The 15,696-nt window shown below is 42.0% G+C and overlaps 1 protein-coding gene across 1 annotated transcript; it reads right to left on the bottom strand.

The window, feature by feature from the left end:
• Window positions 1–731: 731 nt before the first annotated feature.
• Window positions 732–15,188, bottom strand: YWHAQ (tyrosine 3-monooxygenase/tryptophan 5-monooxygenase activation protein theta). The gene is made up of 6 exons (XM_019538141.1): window positions 15,162–15,188; window positions 11,693–11,728; window positions 7,286–7,409; window positions 3,486–3,649; window positions 3,101–3,196; window positions 732–1,811 (listed from the first exon to the last, which is right to left on the bottom strand). The coding sequence occupies exons 1-6, from the start codon at window positions 15,186–15,188 to the stop codon at window positions 1,752–1,754; spliced, it is 507 nt and encodes a 168-aa protein (XP_019393686.1). The 3' UTR covers window positions 732–1,751.
• Between the last annotated feature and the right edge of the window lie 508 nt (window positions 15,189–15,696).

Here is a 15,696-nt window from a genome sequence, read left to right as displayed (position 1 = left end):
TAAGATTTGCATTACACATGCATTCTTATGTTAATGCACAGTATTTAGAGTACAAGTTAGCATTTAGAAAGACATGGAAGGTGAACAATGCAGCTGTGGGCTGCAAGATCTTCATCTCCAAAGCAGAAAAAATAGTAAATTCCATTGAGGTTCTGGTGAGAATGCATCTAAATTACTGCAGGAAAATGCCTACAGTTGCAAGACAAATGTGCACAGGAGGCAGAATGGGGAGGGAAATTAAACACATCAAGAAATTTAAGAGTTCTAAAAAGTTGTGAATAAGTTTAATTGAAAGCACAGAGAACAGGTATGGAAGTAGTAGAACATCCCTCAAAAAAAGCAGCTAATTTTAAATGATACAGAAACCGAGGTAAGAGAATTTAATCAATCTGCACAAGTAGCTTCAATAAGGGGAGACAGCTACACTTTATTATCTGTGCCCCTGGAATAGACTTTCAATAAGGGGAGACAGCTACACTTTATTATCTGTGCCCCTGGAATAGACTTTCAAATTAAATCTATTCTAGTTTAATGCATTGCATCCAAATACCTGAAAGCAAGTTCATCCAAACAGCTTCCAGCTTTAAGCATGCATTATAGATTTGAGAAAAATAATGCCTCTCCTAGAATAAGCATCTTGCATACAAAAAACAACCACCAAAAACCCCCCCAAAAAACAAAAACCAAGCCTCAAAAAAAGTAATGCATGGAACTGTTACAAATCAACAGTAAATGGTTTATAAAATGTAATTTTATTTAATGTTACTTTGCTGTTACATAGGGCATAACATTTTCACAAGGCTTTTTTGGGACTACAATCAATCAATGATTAGAAACACACAATAGTGGTCCAACTCTCTAAATGACAATCACTGGACAAACTTGACACCTTCTCACATGTGCACAAACCTGCATGGAAAAGTACTAAATTTTATACTTGGACATGTGAACTTCAATTGGTTTCCCATTCCAGTGTATTAAGAAATGACATGCATTTTAAGTCTGCCAAAAAAGCATTGCCTGTACTCCGACAGTAACATGCTGCTTCTAGTACATAAGGTAAAGTGAATACCAGAACTACAAAGGCAGGAGTGTAAGTGAAATTTTATTGGGAAGGGATATCAACTTAAACAGTAGCAACTGAAGAATAAGAGTAGCCCATTTTCAGACACACTGTAGCTCCTGCAGCATATTAATACAGGAAGCAATTTGTAATTCTCTAGCTAGAAACACTAACCTTTCCATCTGGCCCACCACTTCCATTATCCCAACTGAAAAAGAATACACAGTAGCATGTGAAAGTCCATTACTGAAAGGAAACCCTGCAGAAGAAGGGAACGTGGAGAATTAAAAAGCTATGTGAAACACTCTTTAGTTGCAATTAACTACATGTTCATATCTTTACTGTAATACAAAACACAGTCAGCTTGCGGGAACTGGTTCCGATTCATTTCTCAATACCAGGTGTACATTAGTCCGCTACACAAGTGTTGGGAAGTTACTTATGTTTATATGAAGTGAAGCTATTAATACTTTTCTACAGCAGTAACCGCACACCAGGAAGGCCAGGACAAACACAAATCAAGGAATGGAGTTTTCCCAAAGCTGCAGTGTGAAAAGACTATCAACTGATTTCCATACACATTGATGGGGTTTCTTTGCTATAGGAAATCCAAGTGGAGCTATAAGGAATGGAGACGTGTAAAAAGGTTTCTTGAGAAGGAAAGGGAGAATGACACTCCACGTGCAGTTTAGTTTTCTGCACCTTCTGCAGCGTCACATTCTTCTCCTGCACTGTCTGATGTCCATAACTAGAAAGACGAGAAAAAAAAAAAAAAATCACATCAAATTGCAGAGTTACTCATCTATCATTCACGTTCACCTGCCTGCCAGTCTCATTCCTAAGTCAAAAGCTACAGGCAAGAAGTTCTGAATGTGTTAAGTTTGGCACTATCCAGCTCTGCTTCCAGCCAGCACAGCCAACAGTAAGCAGCTTGCCACCTATGGAGGTACAGGTACCTACATAAAATTGTGCAGTCTTAAAATGGAGACAGTGCTAAGCAAATGCAAACCTAGATGTGCTTAATGTACAGTGCCAAGCTATCCATGTGGCCAATACATAGTTTTAACGAGTCTGTTTAACTGGTACTCAACTTCACATAAAATACCAAGATATCTTCCTTTAGGCACAACTTTCTGCCTCAAAAGATGACAATTCGTTTAATGGAAAATGAAGTATTCTCCGCCTTACAATTAAGGAGAAAAATTCACTGCTTCTTGGGGGTATTCTAAAAAAGAAAAAAAATCTAGCAAAATATCTCATTTATAAGGATAAGAAATATTGCTGGAATTGATAGTACCTTTGCTATAGGAAATCCTAGTGGAGCTATAAGCAATGGAGACGTGTAAAAAGGTTTCTTGATAAGGAAAGGGAGAATGACACTCCACGAGAATGAACTTTTAAGTGCATCCATAGTGCAGTGCGTTACAACTGTCAGAAACAATATTTTAATCAATTTAGGGGTCCCATCAAGTATAGATGTCTGTTCTTAATGTAACAGTTAATTCTTAAAATACTTAACTGAGCATCAGTTGACAAATCTAGTCACCAATTAGTAAATCACCCAGTACTTTAGTCTGGAATTTCACAGATATACCAAAAAAACCCCAAGTTTTGTCTCCGAGTTAGTGCCCAACAGGGTTCCTCAGTAGAAAGCCCCTAACTGGTGTCACCCTTTTTCACACCTACCACCTTATCTGCCAAGTAAAAATAGCCTGCTGGTCTTATACTGCAGTAATTGTAAATAGGCTACTTTTGGCTACATAAAAGCCAACCGGCTCATGCTACGATTCTGACCAAGTAGCCTGAAGCTGCCAGTCAGACAAATTTAACTTGAATGCAGCATAGAATGAAAAAACTAAAGTTAAATCAGAAGTTACCTATTCATAATAAGATTATGATAATACCATAAAGGGCTAAATATCAAGAGGTTCAGTGCTAGAGTGAAACAATGATTTCATTTCATCACATAAATAAGGACTAATAACCATTACACATTTACTGCAATAGGGCCAACTGGAGGAAAAATATCTAACTTACTGTTAGGTTGTCTCTAAGCAACTGCATGATGAGAGTACTGTCTTTGTATGAGTCTTCATTCAGTGTATCAAGTTCTGCGATAGCCTCATCAAAAGCCTAGAATAGTTAAGTCATCTTTAATTTTTATACCAAGTGAAATATGACTGCACACAAAGCAAACACTCAAATTTAACCTTTCAGTCAACTCAGATACATTATTTAAAATTTTCAGTAACAAGTCAGAGTAAACTTAAGGTCCCTTTAAAGCCACTGAAAATAAGACTTTACAAATCAAAACGTGAAATAAAACTGGATTTACTGTACAGACTCTAGTAATTAATCAGTTTAATGTCCATTACTCGCAATAAATTTCCACCCACATCCCAGAAAAGATAAAGCAACTTACTGTCTTAGCCAGCGTGCAGGCAAGCTCAGGGTTGTTGAGGATCTCATAGTAAAATACAGAAAAGTTAAGAGCTAGGCCCAAGCGAATTGGATGCGTCGGCTGCATCTCTTTCTTGCTGATATCAAATGCCTCCTGATAAGCTCCCTGTGAATTTTCTATTGTTTCTATTGAGAAAAACAGAAACATCAAGATTCAAAACGAGGGTACAGAGAAAGCATATGCCTGACCAACACAGCTCCAGAATAAAAGGATTTTTAACCAAGAGAATGGTTTTAAACCCATTCAAACTGGTGCAATTATCAGCACTTTACAGATGGCAAGTTTATATCTGAAACCTTACACCAAAAAATCAGCATTAGGTGAAACGCAAGTCAGGAAATTCAAGAATTGGGCTCTGATGCGTGTACACATTGAGAGCACGTCATTATATAACTACATGCTATCACATCCTACCTCATTCATGACTAAGGACCTGCTCTGAGGAAGAAGGAAGCTCTCATGGTGAAGGCAGCTGTTGTCTATAGGATCCCTTGCCTCATTTGTTGAGGAATTTTGTATCATAACAGGGTGAAGCTGTAAGGCATGGGCCTAGGCCCACCCCTCTGGGTAAGGGGCAGGGAGGAGGGGGCTAGGAGCCAGGGTCCCAACTAGTTTTAGGGGACATTACCATGAAATGTCAAGGAAGGTAGAAAAGTTATTTGGCTAAAGCAAGACTCACAAGGGGGACATGGGATGGGAAGGAAGGAAAATGACCCCCCCCTCACACCAACTTTCCACTGCTCCTCCAAGGCATAGAGCAAACAAAGCAGGGGATTTCAGGAAGAGAGAAAACATTCACATGGCTAAGGCAGTTGAGCACAATTTCTGCCAAAGGATTCCTGGGATACCGAGCCAGCAGGCTGGAGAAAAATAAAAATGGAATTTAATTTAAAAAATAAATTTTAAAGACTGTCACAACCAATATTATCTTCAGTTTTCATCATGGAGCAAATGCTGGCACTTTTGGAAAAGTCAGCATTTCCCGTTTGTTATGCACAGCGGCTTTTGCACCAATTACTTTCAATTTTCCTAGCAGGTGCCAAGAATATTTTCTTCATTTAGATTATTCAGAGATAAGAAAATGACTAGCAGTGGAAATGAAAGAAAAGCTTGTTTTAGCCTTTCCAATCTATGAATAAAAACAGGTGAGAATAAAGCTCTACGAACTAAAGGATGAAAGGGCCAGATATTATATCTCTAAAAGATACAAAGATTCCTAGTGGGATTTCTAAAGGCACAGAAGTAAGTTATGGAAAAAGCTTATTGTTAAAAATGGGAACCACCCAGTTCATGTACCAAATGAAACGATCCTTTGGAAAAAGTAGTACGTGTAAGCCTTTAATTACAGTATCATATGCATATACCTATATGCACAAAGAGACTGAGAATTAACCTTAAGTCTCACATTTCTTAATTTTCAATTACCTAATTGTGCAATACCAATTATATTATTTTAAAGTAGATTTGTGTATGTCTAATTTTCCAGGTTCTCCTTGTACAGAAAAATAAAGGGAATAAACACGTTATTCACCTCTACAGGAAAACTGTTCTGGCAAAATCTAAAAGTTTTGTTTGTTTTGGTGTGGGGGGTGGTTTAATATGCACACTGCAAAAGCAAAATCTTCATCTCATCACTCCTAAACATAACTGTATTGGCTAACTTGCTCAAGGCAAGGAACAAAGACATATCTTGCAGCCTGGGACAGCAAAAAGGAACCATGCTGTGGCCACCACATTCTCTATGCTTTCTACAGGAAACAAAAGGGTGGTTGAAATGCAGGGGTAGCCTCAGATACTAATGCTGCAACACCTGATCTAGAAAGCATCTCTATTAAGAGAGGAATGCGTGTGGCATTTCCAAAGAGCAGGCTCTTTGCATAGAAGAAAACAATATCAGACAACTTTACAGTTCAAGAGATACAGAGGTCTGTATGTTTTGAACTCAAGAAGATTTTTAAACCAAAATTAAATGGGAGCAACTTGTGTTTAGACAGCCATTGTGGTTCTAAGTTTGCCGAGTTTAAAAAGTAGGTCAGAATATTCCTGTGAATACTGAACCAAATGTTCACAGCCTGACTGCATTTAGATAAAGGTCTATGAAGCTCATCTATTATTGCTGTAACAAAAAACTTTGACTTTCTGCTACTCTTACTAAGTAGGGGATAAAGGATTTAAAATTTCAGCAGCAATTCTCAGTTCACCAGCTCTTCCTAGTAGCACTGTAAATTTGGATACATTTAAATTTAAGGACCTGTTCAGACCCTGTGAAAGGTGCTTGGTACAAATGAGAATCAGTTCTGCCCTGCTACCCCCCCCCCCTTTTTTTTTTTCCTCTAAAAAGGCCATTAAATTTTCCCCCATTGTCAGCAAGCGGTTTTGTTTGAGCTAGTGTCAGTTGCTCAGGAGTTTCATCAGATCCTGATAGCCCCCAAGACTGATAAATATTTTGTGAACGTATCTTGTTTTTCACAGCAGTCACTGGCATCTAGTCAACCTCGCAAGATAATTCTGTCCCTCACTGCAGTACATATTTCTGTATATCTCTAGTTTTGAACATTATTCTGGGGAGCAGCTTTCTAAGGTGACCATCTGTGCAACTGTACTGACAGAGAAGATGTAGACGGCAAATGTTTTTTGGATGGACAGTATCGAGTGCCAGGCTGTTTCTTCCAACCCCATTAGTGAAATCTTACACCCGCTGAAGCATAGGCAACTGGTGCCTCCAGTGGCCAGTCAGAAGCACGAGCAGTGTTTCCAGGAGTGCCAGCGGCGCTTCTCCTGGTGCTCCCACTCCCTGGCCGGCACTTATGGGGGGGGCACCAGCACTCCCGCCTACCTGTTGCCTAACCGGGGAGTGCTGGCTGCCAAGGGACATGCCAGTGCTCTCACAGGGTGCACATGCAGCCCCTACACGTCGCCACTGTACTGAGGGTTACAAAGCCTATGCTTCTGCTGGTCCAGAAGCAAGAAAAACTAGAATAAAAGGGTAGTACACTACCTCATACTATCCAAGAGATCTAAACCGGACAGTTTACTTTTGCCTATTTAATCATACATGGAGGTTGACAGCATCACCATTCTTACAGACTTTAGAAAGCTAGCAGAGGGAAGGAAGAAGCAGCTGCTTCTGTCCATCTAATCCAGAGGTTCCCAGCCACCAGGCTATGAAGGGTTGGCTACCAAGCCATGGCATAAGCTCCCAATTCAGACCCCCATCTGCCTGCCTGGGCACCAGCAGTCATGTGTGGGGTTAAAGCTGGACAGTGGGGCAGCCTCAGGGAGGCAGCAGCTCCGTGCACCCCATCCTAATCCTGTACCAGTCCACAGTATAAAAACGGTTGGGAACCACTGGTCTAAATCTATATCTTGTTAGGTGTTCCTGGTAAGTGAGGTCCTATGCCCACAATTACAGCATCTCTACTCTTTTGCTTAAGCCACTGATAACTTTTTACCTTCAGTCTGGAAAATTTTGGATAAGCTGTTCTCCACAAGATCCACTTAGAAAGACTACCAGCCTGCACTCCAGTGCACTATGTAATCAGGCTTTCATCAAATGAGAACATGAAAATCCAACAAAACTTTGGAAATTGGCATGGTTCTCAGATCCAATCCCAGGCCCTCCCCCTTTTACTACACTGCATAAAAGAGTCAATGGTGTAAGTTAACATGTGCAAAACCCTTTTAGATCACTTTTCTTCTCCCTTCATCCTAAAAGGAAGCGTGCTTTCTGTCATGCTCAGAGTAGCTCACAGTAGACTTACGTTTTCTGTCATCTCCACATGCAACTTCAGCAAGGTATCGGAAGTAGTCGCCCTTCATCTTCAGGTAGAAGACTTTGCTCTCTGGATTAGTTGCATTAGCTATTAAATATTTGTCCAACAGCTCCTGAAACAGGAATAAGAGACATTGAAATTTTGCAGGAGTTGCAAAAGAAGACCGAGACTGGTAATAGATAACATGAGCTAAGCACTTCAGGTGAGAAATATTAATAAAAAGCAGCCAGAAATCCTTTATCAATGTTTTTTGGTGCATCTTGGAGAGTAAAATGTACTATACAAAGGAGATTACAAAGAACTCTTCTTAAAAAAAGTCTCAACTTGAAGGCATTGTCAACTAAAAAGCTGTTGAAAGCAGTTAGAAAAAGTGTACCATACACTGAATATTTTCAAATTCAGTCATTACAAAGCTATAGAAATATGATTTTGTTTTGCAATTTTCCTAATTAATGTTCATTAGACAGTTATGATCAAACATTTTAGATCGGCTAATTTTCAGCTGCCACTGGTCCACCACTGGGATGACGCTGTCCAGTTAGCATGACATCCAGATTCAACTGAAACCTTACATCCCACAGAGTGCTTCTAAGCCTCACACTCCTAAAGCGAACCTCCAAACATAAACCAGTTTTGGCCTACAAAATACAGCAGTAGCCTGAAATAACCAAGTAATTTCCATGTAGTATTAAAACCTAGGGACAGTTTATGGGCACAAAAATTCAGATTTGGGCTCACATTCTGAATATAGTTACAGTGGACAATATACATTCAGAGTTTAAGACCAGAAGAAGTAATAAGGAAGCAGATCTGACCTCTTGTATACTGCAGGGCCCAGGTACTGAGGCCACTAGAACTTCTCTTTATAGAAAGAGTAGGAGAGGGAGTTTTAAATCACCTTTTTTTTTTTTTTTAAAGTTTAGAAGGGAAGTGCCCAACTTCAAATTTCCAATTCACTTTTTAGGCACATACGTCTTTTTCCAAACAGATTAACAAGCCATCCCTTTTGCAACTGGTGGTTTCTCTGCATAAAAAGGCATTAATAAGCTTATTAAGCTGAACTCTGTCTTTTTTGATAAGTCAAGATCCCTAAGTTTCACTACAGGGCATTTTCTGTAGCCCTCAAGCCATCTGTGACTTATTATGACCTCTTCATTTTTTCAGTGTCCTCTCCAAAGGATGTAGATCCTGAAATGCTATATACATTCTGGTATCAATTTCACAGGTACCACAGGAAGAAGAGGGAAATCTCTCTCCTCACCATCCCTATTCATACAACCAGAGTCTTTTGGAAACATCATCCTAAGAGCTTGCATTGAGCCGCTTGTCCAGCTTCAACCCTGGAGTCTAGACCCTCCTCAGAAAAAAACAAAACAAACAAACAAACAAAAAATCACCAAATTTCAGAATCCGGTTCCATGTTAGGCAGGCTTGGCAGCAGTCTTTGTTCTTAGACATATACCTCTTTACTTGGTTGCATTAAAACCACAACCTGTTTGAAAAGAGACTACAAATGAATTGGCCAGAGCACCCCTCAAACAGTACTCATGACTCCTGGGGGCATGTTATTCAGACCTACCAATTGAAAATATTGTTTCTTGTAGAGACGTAAAATCTTCCTTTGTTATTCATGTAATACATATATCTTCCTGCTCGTTTCCAAACGCAGAACATATGTATTTATTGAATGCTTCTGTGTTCTCTGCATCATTAACCACCTTCTTGGCAGTGGGCCTGCCTATTACATCATTAGGATTTCTTTTGTTCCTAAGAGTCTGTGGCCCTTAGTCTCATCAGCAATTGCTCCCTCCACCCCTTATACATGTTCTAAACTTCTAATACATATATCAGAAAACTAAGTTCCTTTCCTTTTCCATCAGCTCTATATTGCTTTTTGCTAATTACTGCTTTCATTTAGTCACCGAGGCACAACAGACCTTGAAATAAGACTGTCCTATGTCTTCAAAACTGAACTCTCCCATACCAGAGTATTTCCGCACAGCAACTTCTGCTCTGGAGACTACGGAGATTAACCACGTTAGAAAGCCCAGGGCCTGCTGTTGTAGCACCTTGCAGGCTACATGCAATCTGCACTCTGGGAAGTCCCCTGTATTCATAGGCAAGAGATTTGAGCTCTAGGCTTACCAAGCCATCAACCCCACAGTATGGCAGCAGCACAGCGTTCTAGCAATGAATGCAGACTTTGTTGTAAATCACTCCTAAAGCACCTACACTACAAGAAGCTTTAATTCCTTCTTCTGATAAACACTGGGATCAGAAACAAGGTTTCCGTTATTTTTAAAAAGTTTAATTATTGCAATGAATAATACTGCACAAGGCTGAAACAAAGGAATTACACAAACCCTATATGATTTTTGCCCCCAAGGGACAGTACTACACATATAGCATCTACCAATTAGTAGTTACTACTTATATGCTACTCAGACTTTGAGAGACTACCCTGTGAAGGTTAACGAGCTCCACTATGCCTCTAGAGTACTAACATTGTTCAACACATCAGCCCTGGACTGAGGACACTAGTTTAGAAATCTACTTCACCCCTGTTCAGCTGCTTTTTAAAAAAGCTGTTATTACAAAAGTTTTCAAAAAGCTGCAAACTGTAGCCAGTTCAAGACTATGCTGGTTATTAACATTTCAATTCAATTGTCAATCCAAATTCATGAAATGGAGACAAACTTTTAAAATTTACACTACAATTGCTTAACAACCTATTTCTTAGCCCAAAGAGAGAAAATATTCATTTTGCCCTATAGCACAGCTAGTTAAAACAGGCCATTGCAAGTATAGTGAAACTTGCCACTGTCTGCTGCAGTGCCACTAAAATTTACTGTGCAATACAAATAAAGGGGTCATGAAGTGCATCTGACAATCTAATGCATTTGCAGCCATTTTTAAACTGCTGCCTGGAAGATATTACATGAATATAGGTTTGTTTAGACTATGGGATTTTCCCAGTTTTGCTATAGAGTTATTACTCTTCAGTTTCCATGTACTCTGTGTTTGCTATACAGAGGAAGTACAGCAGACAGCTCCAGACATGCAACCTTCCCTTCAGCGTGATCATCAAAGGCTCCAACTACTAGATCTTATTACTTGTATGTTACAGAAGTTACTAGATACTGAAGCAAGAGGAGAAAAGAATGAGATATCAGGGCCCCAACATCCTTCCATATGAAAAGACCCTACACATTTCTTCTTTTTTTTCTCATTAGAAAGAACACTTCAATCAGAGTGGATTTTTTTAAAATTAAATTGATTTAAATCATGATTTTAAATCAGGATATAAAAATCACTGTTCAGGAAGCCTCAATTTAAATCAGTTTTCTACAAGAAGTGCATTCTTGCTGTTTACTATTCTTTCTTCATTTTTCTTGAAAACTTTGCACTTCTAGGAGGTAAGGGCTTGACACTGTATACAAACTTGCAGAGACACGAGAGGGCTGACAGGTAATCAGGTCTAATCCCTAGGGGTCCACCAATAAAGATTTTTTGGGTCCATGCCGATGGCAATTATTAATAAGCCATATTGGCCAATACCGATGTATGCAAACCTGGCAGCTTGGAGAGTAGCATCGAGCTGGTAAGTTTGTTGGGGCAAGGGCGGGGGGGGGAGAAGCAGGACAGACTGAGGCCCTCACAGTAAGGGAGGAGTGGGGCTCATGGGGCATGGGATAGAGCCACAAGCAGCTTGTCTGGGGGGCTGGTAGCAGATACTATCAGGGGAGGCATAGGGGGGCACATGCTCCCCAAATCTGTGTATGGGGTGAGGGCAGGCTGAGGGCAGAATCAGGCTCCTCCTGGTGGGGAAGGGGAGGCTGAGCTGGGGCTGCACTTGGGGCAGACGGTGGCAGCACTGGGACGGGGGAGTTCGGGGGAGCTATGGCAAATTTTGGGGTGACTGGCACACCCCATAGCCACTCTTCGCAGCGCTGCCACTACACCCCCCAAAGCACAACCCTGGCCGAAACCTCCTGCAGGGAAGAGCTCAGCGCTGACCCTGGGGCCACAGCCCACTCTTGCCCTGCACACAAATCCAGGGGGCAGTAGTGGGAACCACCTCCCCACTCCTGGGCCCCCAAATGAGCTGCTCATGGCTCCAGCCTGCACCCCACCCTGTCCCTGCCCCACTCCCTCCCTTACCACATGGGCCTCAATCTGAATCCCCGCCCCACTCCCCACAACAGACTTACTAGCTGGCCACAGCTCTCCAAACTGCCCATGCACGTGGTATTTATCAGTGACATTATCAGCCACACGAGTCAAAAAAAGCCCTTTGTTGATAATGACATCAATTTTCTTTTATCGGTGTCAATACCATTGCAATGTAGATTATTACACAGTCCGGTGGGTGGAAAATTGGCTTATGGGAGGCACGCAGACAGTGGTGGTGATGGATGGGTCGGTTTCTACCTGGAGAAATGTGGGCACCGCAGTCCCCCCAAAGGCTCTGTCCTGGGAGTGGTACTGTTCAATATCTTCATTAGTGACTTGTAGGAGGGAGTAGAAAACACCCTGTCCAAGTTTGCAGATGACACCCAACTATGGGGGGAGGTAAACAACTGGCGGGCAGGGAGCAAATCCAGGCAGATCTGGACAGGCCGGGGAAGTAGGTGGAACAGAATAAGATGCAGTTTAACAAAAATAAGTGCCATATGTTGCACCTACAGAGGAAGAATTATCAGCACTCCTATAGTTTGGGAGGTACCATTCTAAGTAGCACAACTGTGGAAAAGGATCTCAGAGTCGTAGTTGACTCCAAAATGAATACAAGTCACCAATATGATGAGGTAATGAGTAAAGCTAACCGCACTCTTTCTTGCATAACTAGGTGCATCACACAGACCTAGGGAGGTAATACTTCCCCTCTATGCGGCATTGGTCAGGCTGCAGCTGGAGTACTGCATCCAATTTTGGGCACCGCACTTCATGAGGGATGTAGATAACTTGGAAAGGATTCAGAGGAAGGCCACCTGTCTGATGGCTTGTGGGGTTTGGGAGAGACCTTGTTTCCCCTAGCGCCCCCTGGCATAACAAGTAGTAATGGCCACAAGTTGTTGGAGAGAAGATTTAGATCAGACATCCATAAGAACTACTTCACTGTCAGGGCGGCTAGGATCTGGAACCAGCTTCCAAGGGAAGTGATGCTAGCTCCTACCCTGGAGGTCTTTAAGAGGAGGCTTGATGCCTACCTGGCTGGGATCATTTCAGCCCAGTTTTTTTTCTCCTGCCCTGGCAGGGGGTCAGACTTGTAGGGTTGGAAGGGATCTTATATATCTTCTTCTATGGTAGACCTTTCGGCAGTTAAACCATGATAGCAGTAGGGGCTGAAATAGTGATGCTGTTGAATTGGCTTTTGCCTTCTAACAAGTGAAGACTTAGCATAAACAATAATTTTGAACTTATTATAAGAAATACCACAGTTATATATCGGAGCATGCATACACACCCACCAATCACAGCAGACACCTACTGCTTTGCATTTCTGATACCTGATATTTTCAGTGACAAAGAAGATGACAGCAATGATATTTCAGAAATAATTCCCTAGAACATCTCTTATTCTCACAAGCCACAGGAACAAGAGATTTTGTCCACCATTCTCAGCAGGAAGACCAAAAAACACATACATACGTATGTGTATTTTTTTGATAATTATGGTAAAATGCATACATGGGGGAAAATCTCAACTAGGGTGCCACAGCACCCAAGCCCAGTGCCAGGAAGTGAGTGATCACTCCTTTCGCTAGGTGCCCAAGTGTCCCACAGAGAAGCCACACCACAGTTGCTCACCACTCCTCATGTAAAGACACAAAAGAAGAAAAAGAAGTGCCAAGTTCAGTGACTTGTTCAAAGTTGCACAGCCAGGATCAAAACCCAGATCCTATAACTCTCTGATCCACCAACTCGTATGTTTGTTGAAAAGGTAGGCATATCTATTTCATAATTTGTGGATGACTCATATAAAAATTTACATTTCAGTGATGGTATGACCAGCAACAGATTACAGGTGACATGAATGGTAAGCCTTCCCCCCTGTGACTTGTCACAATCTATATACATTAAATAGCTTATTCCAGAGGCCAGATCATAGGGATTGGTACGTCCCCATGTCAAAAGTTTCAATTACAGTCTACAAGAGAAGAAAGCAGATTGAAACAACGGTCTGAAAGCTTTTGAAGTTGGAACAGGCAATGATAATCATTATGACAAAAGGTTATAAATTTAAAAAAAAAACTTCCACAGCGAATCCGCGTTCAACTAATTTATAATTAAAATGTATACAAAGGAAAATGGAAATCAGTGTATTGTTTGTAATCTATGCCCTCTGTTAATCTGTGCAATTACGGAAGCTAGGGGTGCAGCAATAGAGATTTTTGAGGTCAATACCGATACCCAATTTTTAAGGAGGCATATCGGCCGATACCGATCCAATTTCTGATATACAGCCACAGCTCTTCAGTTTGAAAAGCTGCGTCCAGCTGGTCTGGTGTGGTGGAAGGGGAGCGAATGCAGCTGGGGCAGGCTCTGACCAGCTGGGGTGAGGAGGGGCATGAGAGAACCACAAGAGGCTCATCTGGGGGGTGGCAGGGCATGTGCCCCCTGGATGTGTGGCGCAAGGTGGGTTGCAGCTACGGGCTGGGGCCATGGCAGGTGCAGGATAGATGCACAACTCGTTGAGTGGGGAGGGGAGATGGCTCCCACCACTCATTTAGGAGGAAGGGTACGTGCCCCTGGATCTGCCCAGGTGCACAAAGCCTGGCCCCAGCCCACCCCATGCAGATGTGGAGGCACCCCCCCACACTCCCAAATGAGCGGTGGGAGCAGCAGCAGAAGCCACCAGATGAGCACTGGACGAGCTGCGTGCAGCAGCAAGAGCCGCCCCTCCTCCCTTTCCACGTCTGTCCTGCACTTGCCTTGGCCAGTCAGCCCCTGCCCCAACCCCACACCCTCCCTCACCATGGGGCACTTGATCTGCACCCCCACACCCCTTCCACCACACCAGACTTTCCAGCTGCATGCAGCACTCCACACTGCCAGCTCTGCTCCTCACTGCCTATGTGCTTTACGCATGCACAGGCATTTAATCAGACAAATTAATCAGTCAAATCGGGCTGATTTCCAACACAGAAAATTTTCTTTATATTGGTACCAATCTAATATCAAACTGACGCTTCAGTGCACCTCTAACAAAAGCTTTAAAACATGAATGGTATCACACATGAAACTCATGCGACTGTCATTTTATTATTCAAGCTGACAAACGCAGCTTGGTTTACTTACCAAACTGAAGCATTACTGACAGACATTCATATTATGCAGTCTTGTGCCTTCCATGATCTCCACACCCGACAATAAAATCCCTCACTACTCATGATGTACACATTAACCACATTCTACAGAAAGCCTAAAGAAATGAGTTGAGTACACAAAAAGACCAGTAAGTCTGCTAAAGCCAAGATCAGCATTAAGTTCACCTGGATGCTTATTTTGCTGGGATCCTATGACCCCAGCTGACTTCCTGCCCTTTGGGCAGGGGGCTGGACTCGATCTCTCGAGGTCCCTTCCAGCCCTGATGTCTATGAAATCTATGATTTCTAATCTTATACTCAAACTAGGCAATTCATAACAAAGAATGAAAGCACTAGAAAATGAAGGCATGTTAGGTGCTTACATTATACTCCCTAGCAAGAACGTGGTACTTCCCCATCAGATGCACTGTGCATGGAATGCTGGTTTCTTGTAGCCTTCCACCTTATTCCTAATCATTAACGATACCCTACCTGCCTTCAGCAAAAACAGTAACTATCTCCCCTCTTTAATACAACAGGCAAGCTTATCCTACTGTCACACGCCAACACAAGAACACCATGCCCGTTCTCCTTCCTTAAGGGATATGTTACAATAGTTGCTGGGTTTGTTTTTTTAAATTAAAAACTGTCAATTTGAATTTGCCTCAGGGGTTAGCACCTCTTACACACCTTATGCCAGTAAGAGGAGTTGGGATCCTGGCAGAAATCTGCTTCTCCCAAAGCAGAAAATCTCTTTCTTTCCTGAGGCACCTTGGCAGACTGACTCCTTTACATGCCAAATTAAAATGAACTTTCACTTGTCCTTTCTTGCTCTTTTCCCAGCTCTCTGTTCTCTAACTTGCAAAATGTCCCTGCTTTGTATCTTATATTCCTCCCATTCTCAAGCCTGAACACATGGTTGCAGTATCAGACCAAGTGCACTAGCATGATTTCATAGACATCAGGGCTGGAAGGGACCTCAGGAGATCATCGAGTCCAGCCCCTGCCCAAAGGGCAGGAAGTCAGCTGGGGTCATAGGATCCCAGCAAGATAAGCATCCAATTTACTCTTGAAGGTGTTCAATGTAGG

This window comes from Crocodylus porosus, unplaced genomic scaffold (assembly GCF_001723895.1).
Source record: "Crocodylus porosus isolate Cpor-Errol unplaced genomic scaffold, CroPor_comp1, whole genome shotgun sequence".
Lineage (NCBI taxonomy): Eukaryota > Metazoa > Chordata > Crocodylia > Crocodylidae > Crocodylus > Crocodylus porosus.
The sequence above is the reverse complement of the archived record's forward strand: the minus strand, read 5'-3'. Positions and strand labels throughout refer to the sequence as shown.

Coding starts and splice junctions, on each gene's coding strand:
- YWHAQ (XM_019538141.1), bottom strand. CDS start 15,188: ATGGTGTTCTTGTGTTGGCGTGTGACA. Junction 3,650..7,285: donor ATGTGGAGATGACAGAAAAC/GTAAGTCTACTG, acceptor TTTTCTCAATAG/AAACAATAGAAAATTCACAG. Junction 3,197..3,485: donor CCTGCACGCTGGCTAAGACA/GTAAGTTGCTTT, acceptor TAACTATTCTAG/GCTTTTGATGAGGCTATCGC.